We start from the raw sequence: 24,478 nt of genomic DNA, 5'->3' as shown, positions 1-24,478 counted from the left end.
GACCCCTCTACAGTTCCTGTTTGACTCAAATGTAGCTGATCTTGATATCTACTTTACGGCAAGTAATGAGGGCATCAGTTCTCAAGTTGACTCGAATTAGACAAGAGGAGATTGGGGTTGATGTATACAGACAGAGAGATCTAAGGAGAGCAAAGCGTTGATGTGCATCACTGTGGTCTGCTGGTCATCACTCAGTAATCAGCCTTAACGGTGACTCTGCAGCTCAGAGCAGGTATCAGCCCAGTGTGCTGCTGTTACACTGGATGGACAGAACTACTTGTGTCAGTACTCTTTCAACTTTTGTTGTTGGTGTTTAACATCAGCGCTGTGTCATGTTGCGGTTGTATTGGTGGAGGTTGGTTGTTTAGAGAATATGTATTGGGGTGGGGTAAACAGATTACTATGTATATATACATATATATATTGCTCAATTGTATTTTACTCTTTCTAATAGTATATGAGATCAATATGATCACATATCCTATTTCACTCTTTCTAAAGTTATATGAGATAAATAAGATGAATAGTATTATTACCCACCATCACAGTGCTAACTTTGTGTAAAATATACTGACAATCTGTGATTCAGCAAATGAGTTATGCCTTCAAAACATTGTTTATGCATCACAAACAAACCTTTCTCGCTGCAAAACATTGATTCCTCTAATGCTTCTGTCTGCCTATGTAGCCTAGTGGAAGCCAGGGAATGCTCACTGGATCTAACAGTGAAGGGCTTCTGCCCCTGTCTGGTGAACTGTAGAAGAACGTCAAACGTGTCCCTGCTGTAACTGGAACCATTTCAGTGATCATGACGTTTTATTTTGTGCAATACACTGAGGTCTTTGTACAGCTGGTCTTTGTACAGCTGGTGTTAGAAACTTCAAAATCAAATGTTCATGTTACTGTCATGATTTCCCATCAGACTGAGCAGCTGTAGGTTTGATGCTCTATAGGTGTTCCTTTTGTAAGTTATGCCCCAACATGTGAAGAACAAAATATGTTCTCATACCAATGTAGCTATCAACTTGAAATAGGATTTCATCGCACTTACATGCGTACATTTTTTTATTGACATACTTCACTCATGATACATGCATATGCAGACATTATTTTCACACATTCACGTTTAAATGAGAGTCCTTCACACAACACCTACATAGATCTAAAGATAGACAATGGTTCCTTTATTCATTCCCTAGCGGAAATTGCAGTATTACATTTGTTCTGAAACTCGTATTAGTTGGTACTCATGTGATTCTAGATAAGTCAAGGTTGCAGAAGAGTCTTGTGAAAAGTGCAAAGGTCATGTTGGACCGACTCCTAATGTGTTGACCATTTGTACTGTAACACATACATGTAGCCAAACATTCTGGAGCTGACAACATCTTGTTAGGCCTAGTCAGGGGTTAAGGATTCAATAGGTCTAACAGTTGTGCTCTCATTGTCACTAAATATCATGTTGTGTGAGTATTAAATATGATAACTCTTTGTAATATAAATCAGTTGTATTCAAATGTGCAAATAAATAGTCTAATACATAGTAAGCAATAAAGGAACTGTGTGCTGGTTTTACTGATCTCATCGATGCAGCTTCATTTCCAGTAAAAGGCTGTTAACAGCCTGTGCCGTGGGTGCAATGCCCTGGTCATGTGATCCAGCTCATCTAGTTGGTGCTGCCTACAGCCCTGCTATGTCTCCTGGGGGATATCCTAGTTGTATTCATTACGCATGGAAATGTTGTGCATAACACTACATTTGTTTAGCATTTCTTTGATTCCTTGATTTTGGATGACTGTACCTTAGTGCGAAGGGCCCAATCAGAAAGGCATTTTCATGCAGCCAAATATTGTTTCTGTTCCAACTCGGGACCTTAACAAGTTACAAAATTGATTGAAGACATATTGTCTCAGAGGGGGACTATGTACAGTGTGGCGTAATGAACTTGGTCTTCAATGGATAATCAGTGTCTCCTATCAGAGACCCGTACAGAGCTATGCTCTGGAAGACAGCAACCATTGATCATCTAAAAGAATGGTAACACTTTAGATGAGCTCACCAAATTCATAATTTATTAACCAATTTGTTACATATTAGTTAACGGTTTGTTCACCATCAGTAATTTGTTGTTCATACAAAATGTATCATTAGTAAAGCATTAGTAAAGCTAAACCCTAACCAAAACTTAAACCCTAAACCTAAACCCTAGCCCTAAACCCGAACCCTAACCCTAACTGTGTGAACAAATGCTTTAGTAATGATACATTTTGTATAAACAATAAATAACTAATGGTGAACAAACCGTTAACTAATAGGTAACAAATTGGTTAATAAATTATGAATTTGGTGAGCTCATCTAAAGTCTTGCCGTCCAAACATAAAAGAGACACCGGTCTCCAGTTCTTGAGCAGCCCTAGATCCCCTTTTTTAGGCAGCAGCGACAACAATGCCCGCCTACAGCTGCTTGGTAGCATGTGTTCCTCAAACGCCTCCTGGTAAACCTCCAGTAGGTCAGGACCCAAAACACCCCAAAAGTGTCTGTAGAACTCCGCTGGTAGGCCATCCAGCCCTGGTGACTTCCCCACCGACATCTGCTGGAATGCAGCAGTGAGCTCTTGGAGAGAGAGCTCCACCTCCAAAGCCTCCCGCTGGTCCGCCCTGAGCTTTGGCAGGTCCTGCAGCAGCTCTTGGGCACTCTCAGGATCCCTGTCACCAGCCCCATACAGGTCCGCATAAAACGCCCTGGTGCGCCTCCTAACCTCCGCTGGATCTTTAGTGATCCCACCTGAAGGCAGACGAAAATGGAGCATCTGTTTCCGCTCGCCCTTCTTCCTCTCTAGGTTGAAAAAGAAAGCAGTGGGGCCGTCCATGTCCCTGATGTTTGTCACACGCGCTCTAATGAGAGCCCCCTTAACCTGGTCCTGTAAGAACGAACCTAACTCCACTCTCTTCAGATGTAAAACCCCTTGCAGGCCCGGGTCGTTACACAGAAGGAGCGGACGTTCAATCTCCCCTATTTCCTGTTCTAGCTTCCTGACAGCAGCCTTAACTCGACCTGAGATACTGGCTGCATATCTTTGACAAAAAACCCTAATATGTGTTTTCCCCACCTCCCACCATTGCCTGCGATTCTCCAACCTTTCCTTACTGCCTCTCCACCTCTCCCAGAAAAACCCTAAGCTCTCACTAAACTTTGCATCCTGCAGAAGCTTCACATTAAGATGCCAGAAGGAGCCGGTATTTGGTACAGTGTCAAGGTTAACATCTATGGTCACCAAATGGTGATCAGAGAACCCATTCGGCCAAATAGATTCATTCGTAACCCGGTTGCTGAGCCCTCTACTAGTATATATTCTATCCAATCTTGCGGCACTTATCCTGCCCTCAGCTGCCTTCACCCATGTATATTGCCTTATACCCTGGTTGCATTCCCTCCAGTTATCTACCATCCCGCTATATCACTATGCGTCTCCTGCAAAAACACTACATTGACCTTCTTCTGTCTAATCCATTCATAGGTCACCGCCCTCCTACCCCTGTCTCTACCCCCGTTTACATTTAGGGATCCTACTTTCAAACTACCCATGGAGAAAAGAATCCAGGACACCGAAAAACAGTGTTTGGAGAGTCATTAGAACTTACTTCTGTAAGGGTATATGCATGGCCTAACAAGAGGGGAGAAAGGAAGGAGAGGAGGAGGAAGGGAGGAGAGAAGTGAAGGAGAGAAGGGTAAATAGGTGGATTTGGGGAGGACAGAGGGGGAGGGAAGGCAAGGGGAGATAGGGGAAGTGAGGAGGGGAGATATAAGGAGGTGAGGAGGAAAGATAGGGGAGGTGAGAAGGAGAGACGGGACCTCAGACTATATACAATACTCTGACAACCATGTGTATAACTATATGTATAACGTAGGTATGTATGTATGCATGCATGTATGTATGTATGTATGTATGTTTGTAGGTGTGTGTGTGTGTGTATGTATGTATAATTGGAAGGAACAAGTGATGAGTATGAACATAATGAATAAAACATGTTTTTATGTTCCATCCTGCATCATAATAAAAGGTATCTATGTTAGCAAGGTGTTATGTGTATGTGCTTTGATGCAAGCTATAACCAAATGCTAACACAAAAAAACAGGTAAATCCTAGAACACATATGGTACAGTGGTGACCTCTGACCCTAACACATGTGGTGGGAAGAGGAGCGTTCTCACCCACTTTGTCACAGGCTTCTTTCCAATTATATATCCAAACATGCCAGTGACACACGTTACATTTAAAGTAGCTATTGGGAGTAAAAATAAGTAAAAGATGGAGAGAGACAGAGAGAGAGAGAGAGAGAGAGAGACACAGAGAGAGAGAGAGAGAGAGAGAGAGAGAGAGAGAGAGAGAGAGAGAGAGAGAGGGAGAAGAAAGGGAATGAGATAGAGATAGTTAACAATGTGTTTCATTGTTAACTAAGTGTGTGTGGTTGTAATGTGGTAGTGGAGTGAACACAGACACACACAAACAGGAGGCCCACACAAGTGGTTCACAATGCAGCCATGTCTTAATGCTGCCCCCTAGTGGTACTACACTTGTCTCATTGAAACAACAATGTCAAGACTTTACAAGTGTTGTGGTATTAAGGACAGAAGATGGTTCATGTTGTATTGAATCCTGGTGGTTTAGAGTGTGGGACAACACATGGAGATACCTTGACATTTGCGCACATCATTCTACAACTTCTCTCCAGCTTTTGCTTCTCTCGCTGTCTCTCTCCTCCTAACAAGCAAAGCATTGTAAACTTTCACTTTGATTGTCTGAGTTTTGCAAAGTGATTTAAGTAACGCATGTGATTGGACAACACATGGTAGAATGGAGGGCTGTCTGGGACATTCCCAGCTGCGCTGAGCCGGCACAGTATGGGTTAATTTATAATAACGGTAGCTTAATCAATATTTAATTTAACAATTACTTTTGAGAAAAGTATCGAGGTCCAGATAGAACTTTTGTTGTTTCTAGTTTCAGAAGGTCTTAAGGAAACGCAAACGCTCTTTTGAATCAAATATAACTGTTTTTATTTGAGCTTGAAGCAAGTTACAATTGAGGGAGAAGCAAAGCAGAAAGACCCGAGCACATGTCCCAGTCCAGTTTTCCAGCAGGGTGGACCTCAGTCCCATAGTCACAGAGCCACAAGTGATCAACCCACACCTGCGTTTGGTCATGATAGGGGCATGCTGGAGGGGCCGGCCTCTCTCTGTGTTCCCCTCAACCTGCTGGGCCTCTCCAGCCTCTAGTTTAGTGCAGTCTAACTGCATCCCAGATGGAACTACAATCTGGGACAGGAATACTACCTACATCTACGGTACCAATGTTCTCCTAACACTGGAAGGGCTTTCCCAGAGTCAAAGGGACTCCGACAGGGGGAGCTACTTCATCAGGAATAAAGGGCAGTTAAACATCCATTTTGTGGCACATTTCCATCATTGTCGTTCATCACGATATTCAGTTAGGTCAACAAACTCCCGGGATCCCAAATACACCAGGCATTCAGCTTCACACATCGGGCAGTATTGTTTAGTTCTATTTCCGGGCACACGCATCCATTCACTCATTGTCTCTTCACAACTTTCCCACCCTAAATGAGTGAACACAATATACAGTTGCTCAGGTTTTTGTCATGGTGCACACATAACAGTCTTGTCAGTTATTCATTGTTCCTGTATACACAGTCCATCTGTACCATTGGTTAGCTTGAGCTTGGTTAAATAAGACACTGTTATCAACTTCCTTCTCCCGTACCAGTAGGTCGGGGAGAGAAAGGATTCCTCTTGATCAGACGGCATAAAAGTTCCTCTGACTTCACATATTTTATTCAGGGGCTGGCTTGGTGTTACTAGGAGGATTACAAGATGGAAAAACAGGGTGGGATTTGCTCTGCTCTGAGGGACTGCTGTGGGTGCTTCTCCAAATACATCTTTTACTTGATATCAGTTAGCAGGTCTTTCTTTGAACTCACTTGTGTGATGAGATTTGGGCGAGTGCAGTTGGCTCCTTCCCCATGTTATCTGTCCTCGTGTTTTCCAGACTCCCCCTGGATGAACCTGAGCACCGACTGTGTTCACAGGCCAGAGGACGGGGAAGAAGAACACTGACAAACGTGTTGGAATGAGAAAGGCCCTCCTCTGCCTCAGCAGGCGGAAAGCAGGGAAGTCCCACCAGGTATCATCCTTTCCTACCTTGGCTCTCACTGACCATCTCCAATGTTGAATTACAGGTAAATGTCTAGGGGCAGCCAAATGACCAAAGTCACCCATGTTTCGTTGCAGCCTGTGTGTTGCGAAGTGGTCCGAAGGTGGGCCTTTAAAGGGTCTTAATGAATACACACAGTACCAGTCAAAAGTTTTAATGGGAAAATGTGTCCATACTTTTGACTGGTACTGTATGTGATTCAGATTCAGAACAATCTAGTTGGGGTTTTGTTTTCTGGATATATTGGGCAGGTGGCTCTTTTTACTGTTCTGAAAGTAAGAACAACTTTTAACTCTTTAACTCCTTGACTGGAGTGCCTTCAATACAACATCCTCCCGGCTCCGTCAGTTGGCATGGCAATACTCTTTCCAACAGCTAACTCTCCTATACGTTACGGCTGCTCTTTCCATCACCCCACACTGCCCTGCTGCCTGTGAGACTATCCCTTTCCACTCTTTGTTTGGGGCCTCGATCTTCCACCGTGAGTATTCCTACGGGGCGTCATGTTCCATATTTGTTTCTCCAACATTCTTGATGGGGGATCGGACTTCCCCTGTCCCGTGCCTGTTTCCCATGTTGAGTCTGCAGCAGGACACAATCCTTCCAAGCATCTAATCCCCACTTTTCTGTGTTCTCCCAGAGTCCACACTGTGATAGTTACGATGACCCATTTCTCCTTCATCCCTATGTACATGTCTCCTGGTGGAGTTGTTATCTTGGCTACAAACCTAACCACCTTTAACTGGTAGGCATTACATTAGCAATTAATTTGGTGATACATTTCAAATGCAACGCACATTCCCTCGTCCACTATGGCTCCCTGGGTTTCACTCACCTCCACCACTGTTATGGGTGGGGGTGGTACTGACTCAAGTGACTCTACCACCACTGTTAAGGGTGGGCGTGGCACTGACTCAAGTGACTCTACCACCACTGTTAAGGGTGGGCGTGGCACTGACTCAAGTGACTCTACCACCCCACTGCCATACCTATCCTGCAGCCCCCCTCGCATGGTGCCAAAGGGGTAGGATGTCTCACAAGTCGTGTTATTACATACTGGGGGTGACTTGAACATATGCCTGCATCTACTCTTATAGTAGCAGAGTTAACAGTGTCTGGTCTCTTCTCTTTGGGTCATTTACAGGTGTCTTGGTGTGCTCGTCTCTCAGTGTTTAGGGCAGCAGAGACCCCTGACTTCCCAGGTGCTGCAGGTCAAGGTGATGAAGGTCATTAAGCCTCCCTTAAGCCTGCAGCACCAGGTGATGAAGGTCATCAAGCCTCCCTGAAGACTGCAGCACCAGGTGATGAAGGTCATTAAGCCCTCCCTGAAGCCTGCAGCACTTTGAAGAATAAGTTACTAAAATGTTGTAAAGATTCAGGAATGGGCCAATGACAAGTCAGTTGCCTTCAACAGACCTCTGTGAGAATGTAATTCTTAATTACTCTGCAACTCCTAGGACTGACAATAACAGAGTCATTCTGTGTACTTTCCTTCTGGACAGCACAGTCGGGTGCTGCAACAGGAGAATGAGTCAGTTTTTGTTGCTAAGTTCTGCTTAGGATCTTTAACAGTGATTTAGATGGAGTCATGTTGATGATCCTTCAACCTGTACTGCGGTCTGAGATGCCCGTGTTACTGGGGCCTCTCTCTGGGGAGTGTTCCACTGTTTCCGGTAGACATTGACAAACACGCTGTCACCAGGTTGGATTTTGCAGGGCGTGGGGACCCGTTCCTCCTCCTCATTCAATCACCTGGTTTCAAGTCATGCAAGGGACCTGTCGCTGGATGAGCGAACATCTCTTTCACCTGCCTGTGAATTTCACACAAAGTAGACAGAGTAAGTTGCAGAGTAATTAAGAATTACATTCTCACAGAGGTCTGTTGAAGGCAACTGACTTGTCGTCGGCCCATTCCTGAATCTTTACAACCTTCAAAGTGCTGCAGGCTTCAGGGAGGGCTTAATGACCTTCATCACCTTGACCTGCAGCACCTGGAAAGTCAGGGGTCTCTGCTGCCCTAAACACTGAGACGAGCACACCAAGACACCTGTAAATGACCCAAAGAGAAGAGACCACACACTGTTAACTCTGCTACTATAAGAATAGATGGAGGCATATGTTCAAGTCACCCCCAGTATGTAATAACACGACTTGTGAGACATCCTACCCCTTTGGCACCATGCGACGGGGGCTGCAGGATAGGTATGGCAGTGGGGGCTGTAGGATAGGCATGGCAGTGGGGGCTGCAGGATAGGCATGGCAGTGGGGGCTGCAGGATAGGCATGGCAGTGGGGGCTGCAGGATAGGCATGGCAGTGGGGGCTGCAGGATAGGCATGGCAGTGGGGGCTGCAGGATAGGCATGGCAGTGGGGGCTGCAGGATAGGCATGGCAGTGGGGGCTGCAGGATAGGCATGGCAGTAGGGGCTGCAGGATAGCCATGGCAGTGGGGGCTGCAGGATAGGCATGGCAGTGGGGGCTGCAGGATAGGCATGGCAGTGGGAGCTGCAGGATAGGCATGGCAGTGGGGGCTGCAGGATAGGCATGGCAGTGGGGGCTGCAGGATAGGCATGGCATTGGGGGCTGCAGGATAGGCATGGCAGTGGGGGCTGCAGGATAGGCATGGCATTGGGGGCTGCAGGATAGGCATGGCAGTGGGGGCTGCAGGGCTGGGCCGTCCTTGCTGGGTAGCCTGGCGTGCTGCTGGTCCTGCTGCATCACACAGAGGAAGGGCTGCTGGTGTCCCTCCAGGTGCTGGTGGAGCGGCCTGGCAGCAGGGAGAGGCTCGACAGCAAGGCTGGTCCAGGAGCAGAGAGCCAGCCCTGCAGCAGGGAGAGGCTGGGCAGCAAGGCTGGTCCAGGAGCAGAGAGCCAGCCCTGTTCCTCCGTAGAGACCCCCCGGGTCGAGGGGGCCTGTCCCCCATGAGAGAGGGTCCCTGGTGGCAGAGTGGCAGGTTGGGAGGTGACGGCCTGGGGGTCCCGTTCTCCCAGGTGGGGCCTGCAGGGCACAAACAGTTGGTGTGGGGCCAAGGCAGGTGGAAGTGGGCTGGATGGCTCAACTTTCCATGTGGACACAGGAGGGTGGAGGGACCTTGTTGCTGAGGGTAGATGGTAACCAGAAGATCGGTCATGGCCTCGTGGAGGGTCTCCTTTGAGATGGTCCCCTCCAGTTCCTGGGGAGCCCAACAAACTCCCAGTTCCCCCGTGTCAGGCCAGTGATTGAAGGTGTGGACATGGGAGAGTGTGTGGGTGGTGATGCCCTTCCAGCAGCACACAGCAGGACCTGATCCATGTGTCTGTCGCCCCTGGACGTCCTCCCAGCAGCTGTCATGGGGGGGGTGAGGATGGTTTCAAGACTGCAGAGACTTCCTGTACTTCCTGCTGATAGCCCGGGGGGGGTGATGCTGCCTGCAGGAAGGAGGATCCAGCATGCAGGTGGTGTAGTGGTTGTAGTTACTGCAAGACTAGATTGTGGGTATAAATGTCTGAGCTCCAACATACAGAGGAGGCCACACATACACACAAACTAAAACATACACAGACACACAATGAAACACGCACACACACTGAAACACACCAAAGACCTGCTTGTCACCACGCTGCTCTCACCAGCAGACACCAAACAGCTCGACTCTCCGTCTCTGTTCCCGTAGCAACGGCCGCCGGGTCATGGTATACGGTCTCCAGGGCGGCGGTGGTCTCAGTAGAGGAGTGGGGGTCCTTACTTCCTGTTGCCAGGTCGTGGGTGGTGCTGACGGCTCGTGTGTCTCCCTCTCTCGTCTCCCCCCGTCGTACCTTCCTCTCCAGGCTGGAGGCTCTTGGCTTTGAGTGGCAAGCGGGGGGAATTGAACCTCCAGGACTGGGGCACGGAGCGCAGTCTCTGGTACTGGAGCTTGGCTCTAGCCGGAGGGGGTGAAGGATGGGGACCGGGAGAGAGAGGGGGAGCAGACGGTGGGCTGGGACAAAGGCTGGGGGGGACAGAGAGGGGGAGGGCTGAGGCTGGACTGGCTGCCTGACTCGGCCTGACCCGGCTGGGGCTTGGGGGGCAGCAGCTCCTCCTGTGAGAGGGGGGTGGAGGAGGACGCAGGAGGGAGGCTGTGGGGGTGCTGGCTGCAGGAGCACAAGACCCCCCCTGGACTCCTGTTCCCCTCTGTCCCTCACTCTCCCCTTCCCTTCCCCCTGCCTCCCCCTTTCCACCTCTTCTCCCCCTTGGTGGGGAGTTTGTCCACGGAGCAGAAGCACCGGAGGGTGGGGGCCACTGAGAGCCCAGTCCTCCACTCCCTCCCCCTGACCTCCACCCTACTCCTGGCCCCCATGCCCAGAAATCTGCCCCTGTGCCACCCCAACCCTCCGCTCCACTACCCAGTAAGGAATCATCTCAGGATGTCGATGCTGCCCCCTTTCTCCCTAGAGGAGGACGTATCAAACACGATGAACCGTCGTCCAGGGAACTCTCCTCCTCTCTTGCCCTGTCCCTCTCTGACTGGGACATGGCACCCCTACCCCCTCCCTCCTCCTACTCCTCTCCTCCACTCTCTCTCTCCTCCTGCTTGTCATCCTCAGTCCCACTCGTCCTTCTCTCTCGCCCTCATCCTCTCCTAATGGATCAACAGAGGACGGCGTTCTCCTCCTCTCCTTCCCTCCCCTCTCTCATCAGGTATCATTAGCTCAGCCTCTAACCCTTCAATCAAGTCCACTCAGTCAGCTGTGTGATCTGACTATTGCTCTGTTGAAGCTCATCAGCCAATCAACAGATGGACAGATTGCTTACAGTTCTTTTGTTTTACAATCGCTAGGACCTCTGTTACAATACTTAGGTCAAATTTTCAAAACTATCCATACATGGAGCTAAACTGTGGACATGTTTTCATTGCTTAGGCACAAAATGCATTCATTGACAACATCTTTCAAATCACATGAACTATTTTCTCACTCGGACACATCATCCATCAATACTTAATGTACCCATGTTGTAGAGAAATTCAAAATCACTCATTAAAAGTATGAAATGCCTTTATTACATAATATTACAATTGATGAATTGGACCAAACTCTAACAGAGCATGCTAACCAACAGTCTGTTCCCAGTCTGACAAACTCCTCATCGATCTGACACACATTTTAAAACAAAACCCCCACACAGAACTGATAACTTCCTCAGACGATCAACTTCACATGTGTTTTCTTCTTAGACTGAACATGTCTCCACAGTTTACACCAAGGTCAGAGGTCACACCGGTTAACCATCTCTTCCCTGCATCCGTCAACTGGATTGTGGTCTTACAGTTTTTCTGAATTGCTAAAACACTAAAACCCATTGGCTGAACAAAGTTATCAGTTGCCTAAACTCATGTAGCTAATTGTGCAGTCTGTTGTCAATGGCTTAAACCAGGGGTGTCAAACTCATTTTCACCGAGGGCCACATCAGCATTATGGTTGCCGTCAAAGGGCCAGTTGTAACTACGATGTAACGTCAGTAACGATGTAAAATGGTGTTTTTGCTGTAGCTTTTGTGAACATAGGGCCTATTATGCTGCAATTGAAGTCCGCCTTTTAATTCTTGGGCAATCTGCTGTTTTTCTTGGAGGATAAATTTGCAAATTTTTCTCAGTGTTTGGTGACAAAATGCAAGCGCGCATAGCGCAAGAGCAAAACTTTTTTTGCCCTTCATCTGAACGCAGAATAGCTTTTTGAGCTTTATGTAAAATAAACATTGCCGTTTTCCAATTGGTAAAACCTTGTCTAATGAAGGTGATGTCTTCATCATTTCTGGCTCCAAATTGTCGACAAGGGAAGCAGAAACATGCTAGCTTGGCTCTCTAACCAAGTTCGAGAGCGATACCAACTTGGGTTGAATGCCCGAGGACCTTGACTGAAAATGCACATGGGGTACGTTCGCAGAACCGGCTGCATTAGAGTGCTGTCATTCAAACCATGCTCGCCTTCACCCAGTTAAACTTTGCATTTAACACTGATGTGCATACACTGCTTTCTAGAGGCGGGATGTCCTCACTTTGCTGTAACACAATCGAAATGCATGGTGAGAGATGTCGTTTATGGTCAATGCACGCTGTAAAGCAGCGTAGACTTATTTTAATAGCCCATTAAGCTTCCGCGGGCCACACAAAATGACGTGGATGCTCAATAGATTTAGACTGGTTGCAGGTTTATATCAACAAAGATCAAGAGTGAGTTGTGGGTAGTGAGATGCAGGGTATAGTACTCTGATATATCGGCCGATATAGAAAATTACTGTAATGAAATAAAAAATCCAGAAACGCGTAACAAAACAAACAGATTTCCCTAACATTTTGCCCCACTCGTGTTGCCAACAGGGACGTTGTAGAGTGCCCTTTGATGGCAAACTATGCAAGGCCAGTATAGTACTGTATAGGGGTACAAGGAGGAGAAAGAACAAGAACAATTGCAAAGAGCAAAGCAGAGTAGTAATTTCTGATAAATGTTGAGCTACTATGATAGAACATGTTTTCGTTCATCAAAAGACAATGACGGATAAATATGAAATTAGTTTTGAGATTACGTAAAAATGTACTTCTCCTTGAGAGCTATATGTTTTGAACAATGTGTTTTCAATTTTTTGGTGTATCGTTTACTGACTGCTTGATAGTGTATATCATTTTGATCACTTTATTTATGATTTGAGAGCAGTGTTTGATTTTGAGCACAGGTAAATCTGTTTTGAGTTGAAAGTTTGATTTTGAGGACAGGTAAAACAGTTTTGAGGCGAAAGTTTCATTTTGCAAGAGAATTCGAGGTTTTGTAAATAGTGGTTGAAGATGAGGTTTTGTGTTTACAGTTTTGAGAAAATGGGTGACTGTTTCAAGAATGTGTTTTAACAATTGTGAAAAACTGTAACAGGAGCTACATTCCACAACTAAAAGCACACTTTCCTGTGACTAGCATAAACAGACCTTTATAACTAAATACAATGAGAAATTACATATTAAACATGACTTTATCTCAGACTAAATGATAAACATATTATTTGATTACAGGGGCATACTATAAAGGGAGAGAGAAAGGTACAGAAAGAGGGAGAGAGAGATCAACTGCTGCAAGGAAAGACAAGGGGGGAGAGAGAGGGGGAGGGAGAATGTGCTCACTGCACGGAGAGAGATGACACATGGAGGAGAGTGATGAGGATTGTAAAGTGGAAATCCAGACGCACTGTGAGAGCGCAGTGAAGGGAAGGAGGACAGAGACACAACAAGGAGAGGAGAGGGAGGGAGAGGAGGGAGGAGACACAACAAGGAGAGGAGAGGGAGGGAGAGGAGGGAGGAGACACAACAAGGAGAGGAGAGGGAGGGAGAGGAGGGCAGAGACACAACAAGGAGAGGAGAGGGAGGGAGAGGAGGGTGGAGGTGGAGCCTGAACCCAACAGAGATGAGGGTTGGAGGAGAGAAAGGAAGGAGAAAGGGGAGGGAGGGAGAGAGAGAGAGACACAAAGCATCTAATTTCCAACCATCTTAACACTTAACTATGTATGGGGTGGAGAGGTGATGGGGGGAGACATGATGACAGAGGCTTAACTGACAATAAATTGTACGAATTATCCAACACACTTGTTATACTTGTTATACAGATTTAACCAGAAAAGAGATGCGTTTGTGCCTCAGTGTGAGAGAGAAAGGAGAGATGGAGAGAGATAGAGAGAGAAAGATAGAGAGAGGAGAGATGGAGAGAGAGAGAGAGAGAGAGAGAGAGAGAGAGAGAGAGAGAGAGAGAGAGAGAGAGAGAGAGAGAAAGAGAGAGAAAGAGAGAGAGAGAGAGAGAAAGGTTGTACAGTGCATGTGAGAAGGCAAGGAGGACAGGATCTCTCTCTCTAACAAAATGTAACCCCCAACATTCCTGTAAGCAACTGTCTTAGCACGTGTCTTCTAATAATGAACACAGAAGCTTAGAATTCACATTAAAACACAATAATTTTACACAACCTAAAATGTCATATCAGGGGAGAGGAGGTGGGAGGAGAGGGGACATACTAGACACACACAGTGTATATTCAAGTGGGTAGGTCCTATTACTGGTCCTAAATGTAGTGTCTTGCATTGTGTGTGTACATGTGTGTGTGTGTGTGTCTGTGTGTGTGTGTGTGTCTAGAGCCACTGGGTCACCAACGAACACACAGCATGTCTTCTATAATCCTGTCTAAAACATCTTTATTTCTCCTTATTTAGGCAGTCAGACACTATTTAGTTCATCACATTCAGTGGAACTGAGATCAAAGACAGGATTGTTGTCTGTCAACAATGAAAACAAAATAAACATTCAACACACACCAATATTTACTAACACTCTGGGATATCAATTACAACTGTATACAGTTCAATCTTCAATCACATCTGTGAGCACAGTGTGTGAGAGTGTGTGTGGGCTATTCTACCTGACACAGGGACACAGAGGAGTCAGGATTAACCCAGAACCCAGGATAGAGGGGCTCAGTGAATGTGCTGTGGAATGTTTGCAGGTGGGTCAGTGTGTCAGAGGAGACTGTGTAGAAGGACAGAATGCCGGCCGGCCAGTCCAGATACACTCCTACTCTGTGGGAAATGGAGGGGGGGTCAGGTATGGCAGTGCTCTTATTATTGTGCCAGGCAAAGTAACTGTTACCATGACACTGCAGACTCCAGGACTTGTTATTGTATCCAAGCACACAGTCAGCACCCCATCCTCTCCTGCTGATTCCTTTATATGTCACTGCTATATAAACCCTCCATCCTCCACTCCACTCTGCCTCCCAGTAAAAGCGCCCAGACAGACCCTCTCTACACAGCACCTGGTAACAGTCCTCAAATCTCTCTGGGTGATCAGGATACGGCTGCTCCTCTCTCCTCCATGTCACCTTTCTGTTCTCCTCAGACAGAGAGAGGCGTCTGTATGCTGTGTTTGGGTCCAGTGTGAGCTCACAGGCATCTGATGGGGGAGACCAAGACACAATATATGACTCACGAGGTCGCGTCGTGCGCCCCTGGACGGACACATATAGATCTGGGAATTTGCTCTGTGCAAACTCTGGAGAGAGAAGATGCAGGAAGATGCACAAAGAAGCTCATTTGTGGAATGTGTACTGTTTAAGGGCATGTTTTGGCCTAATAAACAAGGTCAAAACTTTATTCAGTATCGTGCCTCTCTTTTCGGCCTACCTGCCTCCAGACAGAAATACATCAGAGATGAAGGTAGGTGAGAGGAGAATAGTGGGGTGTAGGGGAGGGAGAAGGGAGGGGACACACAGCAGCTACTGGGAGGAAGAGAGGACAGGAGAGCAGAGCAGAGAGGAGAGGGGAAGGGAGGGGAAGGGACGGAGGCAGGGAGGGAGGAGAAAGGTGGGGAGGAGGGGGGGAGATGAGAAGGGAAGAGAAGAATGAGGGAGGAGAGGGGATGAAAGGAGGGGTGGAGGGGAGGAGAGAAGATGAGAACAGGGGAGGGGAACAGGGGAGGGGAGAAGGGAGGGTGGAGGAGAGAAGGGAGGAGGACAGGGAAGACGAGAAGGGAGGGGAAGGAGGAGAGAGGAGGGTGAAGGGAGGGCACATACATGTGTCCATTTCTGACAGTGTCAAAGTCACTAATGGTATTGTCCCTGTATGACCCTGTGTACTAGAACTAAGTAGCAGTCAATACTCACATTTCCTAAGACCAGGTTTGATCCTGCACTCTCCACCATGATCCACACTGTAGGGATAAGCAGAGGAATGATGAGGAAATGATACTTCACCTGTTGCTAAGTGACTTCACCTGTTGCTAAGTGACTTATTATTAAGTGACTATTATTTCTATCTTTATCATCTGAGATGTATTCCTCTGTATTCCTGAGCTTTGACTTGATGAACCCTGAGATGGGAAGCACAGAGTTTTTGGTTCCAGATAAGATGATCTGAGTTAGTTCAGTTCTAATTCACTGGAATTAGACATTGTCATTTTGTGCAGGCGAGTATGAAAACATTCTCTGAAAGATAAACAACAACTGCAACAGCAAAAGACAGACAGTTGGTCAATGAGTACATTGCAATGCAGTCTATTTATTTGACATTTAACCACACGTCTTACTACAGCTGAACAAGTGGTGGAACAATTCTATGGGCACAAAACACACTTGGCAGCAGCTGAAAATGAACTATAAAATCAGTTCAAACAGGTAGGGCATATTTTGCTTAGGCTTAGGCCTACCAGACACATTCCAGTCATTTTATGAAAAAAGGTAGGACAAATTGCAAAAGAAGCAAACTCAACTGATTTAGTATCTTCAATATGTCCTGAGTAAGGAAAAAAAAGCCCTGAAGAATCCCATTTGGGGAAAGTTTCGAAAAAGACCCAAATACAGCCTACGCCTTTTCATTATTTTTCTCACGTGAATAGGGTAAAGATTTTAACCTTTAGATATCACCATGAAAATTACTGAGTTGATTACTTACATCAAGACAAACAACAAATGTATTACAAGTTTTTTGAAATTGTTTGTTAAGATGGGCAAACGGTGCATAATCTAATTAGGTATGTGCTAATTTGCATAAATACCACAACAGATCTAAACGTTGGGTATAGCCAGGTGATAATGTCTTGTTGACATATAACAGTAAAATAATTATTGTTAAGGTCTGAATGGAACCCATTAAGGTTACCAATGAGCATTAATACATAGAGGCAGGAGGAAGTACTTTAAACCAGCCTTCATTCATTATGATTGCAGAGATGGGGTTTGGGTCTATTCACCAATAATAGTCATACCACAGCTCAACACACATGCAGATGTTCCCAATAAATTGTACTTGATCACCAGGTATGTTTTATTAATGTAGGTTGAATAATCCATGCAGTCTGTAATTGTATCATCATGAAATGCAAGGCCTATTAACATACTTAAATGTCTATTCAGTGTTAAGCAACATTACATGAAGAGGTATATAAAAACACCAACATATCCTTACTTGAGTTTCTCCAGTCTGCAGTGTGGATCCTCCAGTCCAGCAGAGAGCAGCTTCAATCCTTTTTCTCCTGGATGATTGTAGCTCAAGTCCAGTTCCCTCAGGTGGAAGGGGTTGGACCTCAGAGCTGAGGCCAGAGAAGCACAGCCTTCCTCTGTGACCAGACAGCCTGACAGCCTGTAGAAAGAGGATCAATGTTGTGACAGAATCCATCTGGCCCTCCAGAGTGAGTCAGCACAGAGGGGTTCATTTGGCGGGTGCTGTCATAGCTGCTCCTCCCCCTCATTAGACAGAGTGACCTTTCCCCCCAGTTCAGGAAGGTTAGGTTTGTGTTCAGTTTGGTGGTAGTAGTTTTATGTTTTAAGTTTTATTTATCAGGACGTCTGCTACATAAAGCCTGCTCAAAAGAACTAGGATTCAAGTCCCAAACTTGACTTGAATGAACACAACAAATTAGTTGGGGCTATAGCCCCTATTCTTAAGCAGTAGGAGACATAGAACATGGATTATATCTATCCACCATTGCAGAAAGCAATGTTCACAGCCACGTGACCTCTCCCTTTAATAAATTCTCTCTAATCCGAGTTCTGTGACAGCTCGATGTAGCATGAATCATTGCCGCCTCTGCTTAAGAATTCTATGAAATATCACAATAACACAATTAGGAGGATGAGCAACTGAACAGTGACAGGAAGTTAATCACTCACAAAGTCATGACAAGCTAATAAACAACAGTGACAGTACAGCGGAGCACTTTCTTCTCTCCACTCAGCCTGGCAGAGCTAGCACTAGATCATTCAATTACAAATTCAGTTGGGCCAGTCGGTTAGCTGGGCCAGTCATTTCAGTGGTGAAGCTGCTCGTAATGACACATTTTAAAACCAACACAAACTAATTTCTTGAAAAACATGTAAGCTTTTTTTACTTTGGTCAGTATGCACAGCAAAAAGTGCATACAAAAACAATAAAAGAGCTAAATAAACAGAATCACCCTGTCCATTGCCGTTTTGAGAGCCCCGCTTAGTTTTGCGCACAACACCTGAGGTGTGAACTGAGGTGCAACAGCGGACCAACGTGCTGCCAAACAATTCACTTTCCCTGTCATGGATGGAGCCCCATCTGTCACAAGCATGCACACACGCTTCATATCCAGACCATGTCTTAAACATTTTTTCCCCCAAAGACTATATCGCCAGTTGTGTGTCCTTCTAATGGCAGTAGGCCGAGCAGCTCCTCTCTGAACCATTTGCTGTAAAAAAACTTGACATATATGCACAACTGAGCAAGTTACCATCCTATAAACTAAAGTATGTCAGAATTAATGTGAATAGCCAGTTCCATACATATATACAGTATATACAGTAGTATTATACATCAAGCACACTTTTCTTGCCATTCCTAATTTGAAACCCTTCATGTGGTGGAAGAGGCGTCAACCAACAATAGCCGCCAGATGTTAAACTCACTGCCCAGGTAAATGTACAATAATATGATGAATAGTAGATCTCAACCCTTGTGTTGTCTTCAGGGTCAAACAGAACTGCTATTATACAGCAGAGAAAACCCTCAAATAGTGATTTTTTTCAACTTACTTTACCTAGTGACCCTAACATTTGTAAAAGGTTACAATAGAGAATACATCACAACAACCACAGACACACACATACACAATGGGAAATTGAGATTGTGTGCTTCCGATTTAGATTAATCTGTGGTGTTCACAGATTAAAGTCAATATTTTTCCACTGTGAAGAGGGAACCCCCAGATGTTCACAAAGTTTGACGACCGACAGGTTGTGTTGTCATGCGAAATAGGTTTAAAATGTAATTAAGCTGTATTTTATTACAATTTTTTATTACCCTTTGGGCAATGGCATACAGATTGTTAAGAGTACCCAAAGAGAGTGCAATCATGTTGCACATTCAGAAACAGTTGCATAAAAATGTTCATTCTGTGTAAAATAAACAAACATTAAATACAATATATGCAAATCATTATGTACGGTATATTTGAGTGTTTCAGATGCAGCAAATCTGCCTGTTTCTTATCAAACTGATGACTAGAGTAGAAGCAGTGCCGGTCCTAGCACATTTAGTGCCCTCGGCAAGGTTCACCTTCAACCCCCCCCCAACACCCCCCTGCTAATAGTGTGTTTGAGACTCAAGGACAGCAGGAGGGTTCATTTAAATGGCTGCACTTGGGAAATTGCCGCCTCCGTGTTCATGCCGCCCTAGGCGGCTGCCTATGTCGCCTACAGGAAGGACCGGCACTGAGTAGAAGGCACATCTCATTCTTGGCATGAAGTTTATACCCAACTTGAGACTCAACTCTGTTGTATAAATCAACCACACAAATACATTGTACAATTATAACTTCACTAATGGCTCATGTAGAACATAAATACATACCTCAGTGTCTCCAGTTTGCAGAGTGGGTTCCCCAGTCCAGCAGAGAGCAGCTTCATGCCGGCATCCTTCAGGTCATTGTTACTTAGATCTAGTTGTCTCAGGAAGGAGGCTGACTTCAGCACTGAGCCCAGAGAAGCACAACCTTCCTCTGTGATGTGACAGCCAGACAGCCTGTAGAAGGTTATCATTAGGGAGGGATCACAAACAATTCTACCCTCTAGAGGTATAAATACTGTTGGAGCCTCGAAAGTGGTTCTTAGTGTAGCAAGAATTAACAGGCTTGGAGTCAGGAGATTGATTGCAATGGCTTTGTTTATTGCCAGGTAGTTTGGAATCACACGCAGAGCTTCTCTAGCCAGAGAAGTCCCTCATACGCCGAGCCTCCCTAGCCAGGGAAGTCTCCCATGTATTCAACAGACAAGAACTTTTATACAGTCTTACTACGTCACACACATCTGTTGGCCATTAGACACACACACAGTTTGTTCCAGATAAACAGATATCCTCCCTCACTTGGCCTATTCTTACACAACCCATGATTGTTCTTGCACAACCCGTGGTTGTTTTCTTACGACCCTACCAGGTCATTCTGATCTGATTTCCTCTCTGGAAAGAACATTCTAGGGGAGGGGGAAAGTGACTCTCCCAGCACACTCTTTCCCCATTGAGTGTGGGGATAAACACTCTTCCTATCCTCATCTGCCCCCGTCCTAGCTGACTCCTCTCTTGAGGTCACAAGGTCACAAAAACCCCAACAGGAAATCCCCAACAATACAAAATATCAGTCTGATTATTTTCCATGGGTGTTGTGGCGAGTAACTGTTTCAAGCTGAAAACAGGTGGACATGGTGTTCTCATATAGAGCTTCTCTCCTTTGGAACATACCTTATGTTTCAAACAAGAAGGCTGGCACTGTCTTGGTGTTTAGGGTTCCATCAAAAACCCGTGTTGTTGTTTTTAGTTAGTTAGTCTTACGACTGACCTGCTACACTAGATTATAGTTAACCAGTAGGGATCTCACCCTTACAGTTATTTTAACTTATTTGTACCTTTGCATTCTCTAATCCTACTTTTTTCTCCCGTGTTATTAACGCGTTAACTTTGACAGCCTTAGTTTTAACTATGAGTTTTCCTGAGAGTTTGTCCTTGTCTTTCTTGAGGGTTTAGGTTGGTTTAGGTGACGTTCTATGGGTGTGTGTGTCTTCTGTGACATTGCTTGTAAAAAGGGCTGTACAAATAACATTTGACTTGAACACAATGAAACAGTAGCCATTAACCAATGTGAAATATTAACCTGCCTGAGAAGCTGATTTCACTGTGCTGGATTGTACCTGTGGAATGTTACAGAAAACAATCCTGTCTAACGAAAACTAAGAAATCATGTGGTCTTCCTGAGGTATTTCTAAATCATGTAATGTGAAATGTAGGCCATCAGTGAATCTTTTGTTCTAGACTGTCTAGTGTCTTTCTGTTATGGCAGTTTTTGAGTTACAATATCTATGTTTCTTTAAGCGGTAAAAAGTAAGTTCCTTTGTTATAGACAGACAAATGTAAGAAACTGAGGCTCTGTGGTGTGGTTTACTCTGTAGAATGGACACTCAGATTGTCTTAAGGCATTTATGGTGTTGTTTTATGATACCTAACTAAGAGCCAGAGGGTCTTACTTAGGTCTGGGGGTTGGGGGAGATTGTTATCTCAGTTGAGCAAGCTGACCTAACCTTTTGGCCAAGGAGATTGTGTCCTGTGTCCTGTTTGTGTATCATTAACCATCTCCTCATTTAGAGAGGGAGCTGGGACATCAAAGAACTGTGGGACACTTGATGTGGAGTCAAACTGTCACTGAGTAGTGCTGACCGATCACAGACACCACTATATTGATTAATTCTTCATTTGTACAAACTAAATAAGTTGTATTGAAACCGCCATCTTGACTATTCAGATCTACACAGTGCCACTAGAATTCTTCCATTGCACTTTCTGAGCAAATCAGATCACAATTCCCTTGGTACAAGGATCAATACTAGGTTTAGTATCTACTAATATCAGTGCTATAGATGAGATGTATGGCACTGTTGTACTGACACAATCAAACTATCAATGAATATATGATCATGTTCAAGAATTGTTAGCTTGATTGTGTTATTGTGACATGAAACTTAAAAGATTAATTCACCAGTGAGATACAATAACACAATACATGCTTTGGTATGTTTTGGAATTGATCTAACACAGTAGTGACCACATACACACTACTCCTCATTATACTGGTTCAGGTTTAACACTCGGATCGATAAGCAGTCTCAAAAATTGTATCAATATAAAAAATAATACGATCCCTTTCCATAATCATGACACCCCCCAGAAATGTTCACTGCACCCCCAGTCAAAGCAGGCTGCATCCGGCCCTGGATGGAAGGCAGTTACAGTGCCCTCCAAAAGTATTGGAACAGTGAGGCCAATTCCTTTATTTTTGCTGTAGACTGAAAACATTTGGGCTTGACATCAAACGATGAATGTGAAACCAGAGATCAACGTTTCAGCTTTTATTTCCAGGTATTTACATCAGGATCTGATGCACAAATTCGAAAATATCACCTTTTTGTTCGAACCCACCCATTTGTCACGTGAGCAAAAGTATTGGAACATATGACTGACAGGTGTGTTTTGTTGCCCAGGTGTGTCCTATTACATACATTATTCAATCAATAAATACCACTGAATGTCTACACTCAGGTTCAGATTGGGTAAGATAGGTTTTGTCTATGCAGACTGTATTCAGAGGTGAAAACAACATGAAAACCGGAGCGCTGTCTTTGGGTGAAAAACAAGCAATTGTGAGTCTTAGAGAAGATGGAAAATCAATCAGAGCCATTGCAGAAACATTGGCCATAGCCAGTACAACCATTTGGAATGTCCTGAAGAAGAAGAAAACTACTGGTGTACTAAGTAACAGACGTCGAACAGGTAGACCAAGGAAAACATCAGCAGTTGATGACAGAAACATTGTGAGAGCTGTAAAGAAAGACCCTAAAACAACTGTTAGTGAGATCAGCAACAACCTCCAGATGGCAGGAGTGAAGGTATCACTATCTACTGTTCGCAGAAGACTTCATGAACAAAAGTACAAGGGCTACACCAGAAGATGCAAACCACTCATTAGCAAGAAGAATAGGAAGGCCAGGCTGGAATTTGCCAAAAAGTACAGAGATGAACCTCAAAAATTCTGGGACAAAGTTTTATGGACTGATGAGACAAAGATTAACTTTTACCAAAGTGATGGAAAGGCTAAAGTTTGGAGAAAGAAAGGAACTGCTCATGATCCCAAACACACATGCTCATCTGTGAAACACGGTGGAGGTAATGTCATGGCTTGGGCTTGCATGGCTTCTTCTAGGACGGGCTCATTAATCTTCATTGAGGATGTAACACATGATGGCAGCAGCAAAATGAACTCGGAAGTCTACAGAAACATTTTGTCTGCCAATTTAAGGAAAGATGCAACCAAACTGATTGGCAGAGCCTTCATCATGCAGCAAGATAACGACCCAAAACACACTGCCAAAACAACAAAGGAGTTCATCAGGGGCAAGAAATGGAAGGTATTAGACTGGCCAAGTCAATCTCCAGACTTAAACCCTATAGAGCATGCATTTTACCTGCTTAAGAGGAGACTGAAGGGAGGAACCCCACAAAACAAACAACAACTGAAAGAGGCTGCAGTGAAAGCCTGGGAAAGCATCAAAAAGGAAGAATGCAAAAGTTTGGTGACGTCAATGGGTCACAGACTTGCTGCAGTTATTGAAAGCAAAGGATTTGCAACTAAATATTAAGTCTTATTCACTTAAATATGTTTTAAGTATATCTGTTCCAATACTTTTGCTCACATGACAAATGGGTGGATTCAAACAAAATGTGATATTTTCTTAGTTGTGCATCAGATCCTGATGTAAATACCTGGAAATAAAAGCTGAAACGTTGATCTCTGGTCTCACGTTCATTATTTGATGTCAAGCCCAAATGTTTTCAGTCTACAGCAAAAATAAAGGAATTCGCCTCACTGTTCCAATACTTTTGGAGGGCACTGTATAAGAAAGATGGGAAAGCGAATAAGTTTGTGCTTCAAGGAGAAAAAATTGTATGAATTTTGTGTTATGAGGCGATTTCGGTCGTTAAAGAATACAATCTTTGACACCAAACAAGGAGATCAATATGCCAAATTTAGCCTCCAAGAAAAACAGCAGATTGTCCAAGAATTAAAAAGCGGACCGCAATCGCAGCAGAATATGTTCACAAAAGCTAGAGCTCAAAACTGTTTTTACATCGTAAACATCGTTACATCGTAGTTACAACTGGCCTCCTTGAGGGCAACCATAATGCTTATGTGGCCCTCGGTGAAAATTAGTTTGACACCCCTGATGTAAAGTATCTTTTTGAGTGTTTCAGATGCAGCAAATCTGCCTGTTTCTTATCAAACTAGTCCTCACTGATGACTACGGTAGAAGGCATATCTCATTCTTTGCATGAAGTTTATACCCAACTTGAGACTCAACTCTGTTGTCTAAATCAGCCACACAAATACAAATACAATGCGCGATTATAACTCTACTAATGGCTCATGTAGAACATAAATACATACCTCAGTGTCTCCAGTTTGCAGAGTGGGTTCCCCAGTCCAGCAGAAAGCAGCTTCATGCCAGCATCCTTCAGATCATTGTTACTTAGATCTAGTTGTCTCAGGGAGGAGTTTGACTTCAGCACTGAGCCCATAGAAGCACAGCCTTCCTCTGTGATGTGACAGCCTGACAGCCTGTAGAAGATTATCATTAGGGATGGATCACAAACACTACTACCCTCTAGAGGTAGAAATAAAGAATATCAGTCTGATCATTTTCCATGGGTGTT

The 24,478-nt window shown here is 44.8% G+C and overlaps 1 protein-coding gene across 6 annotated transcripts in view; it reads right to left on the bottom strand.

The window, feature by feature from the left end:
- Window positions 1-13,963: 13,963 nt before the first annotated feature.
- LOC124463668 (NACHT, LRR and PYD domains-containing protein 12-like) overlaps window positions 13,964-24,478 on the bottom strand; it is a 33,790-nt gene continuing 23,275 nt past the window's right edge. For 2 of the 6 annotated variants that reach the window (XM_047015481.1, XM_047015482.1), the window contains 5 exons: window positions 24,213-24,383; window positions 19,577-19,747; window positions 17,171-17,344; window positions 15,871-15,917; window positions 13,964-15,161 (listed from right to left, as the gene is read on the bottom strand). In XM_047015481.1, coding sequence (XP_046871437.1) covers window positions 14,623-15,161; window positions 15,871-15,917; window positions 17,171-17,344; window positions 19,577-19,747; window positions 24,213-24,383 — 1,102 coding nt within the window. In that variant the 3' untranslated portion in view covers window positions 13,964-14,622. The remainder of the gene's footprint in view (window positions 15,162-15,870; window positions 15,918-17,170; window positions 17,345-19,576; window positions 19,748-24,212; window positions 24,384-24,478) is intronic. The other 4 variants (XM_047015485.1, XM_047015483.1, XM_047015487.1 and 1 more) reach the window with 4 other exon arrangements.

The sequence above is a fragment of the Hypomesus transpacificus genome, unplaced genomic scaffold (genome assembly GCF_021917145.1).
Source record: "Hypomesus transpacificus isolate Combined female unplaced genomic scaffold, fHypTra1 scaffold_30, whole genome shotgun sequence".
NCBI lineage: Eukaryota > Metazoa > Chordata > Actinopteri > Osmeriformes > Osmeridae > Hypomesus > Hypomesus transpacificus.
Note: the sequence above shows the minus strand (reverse complement) of the source record. Positions and strands in the feature narration are given on the sequence as shown.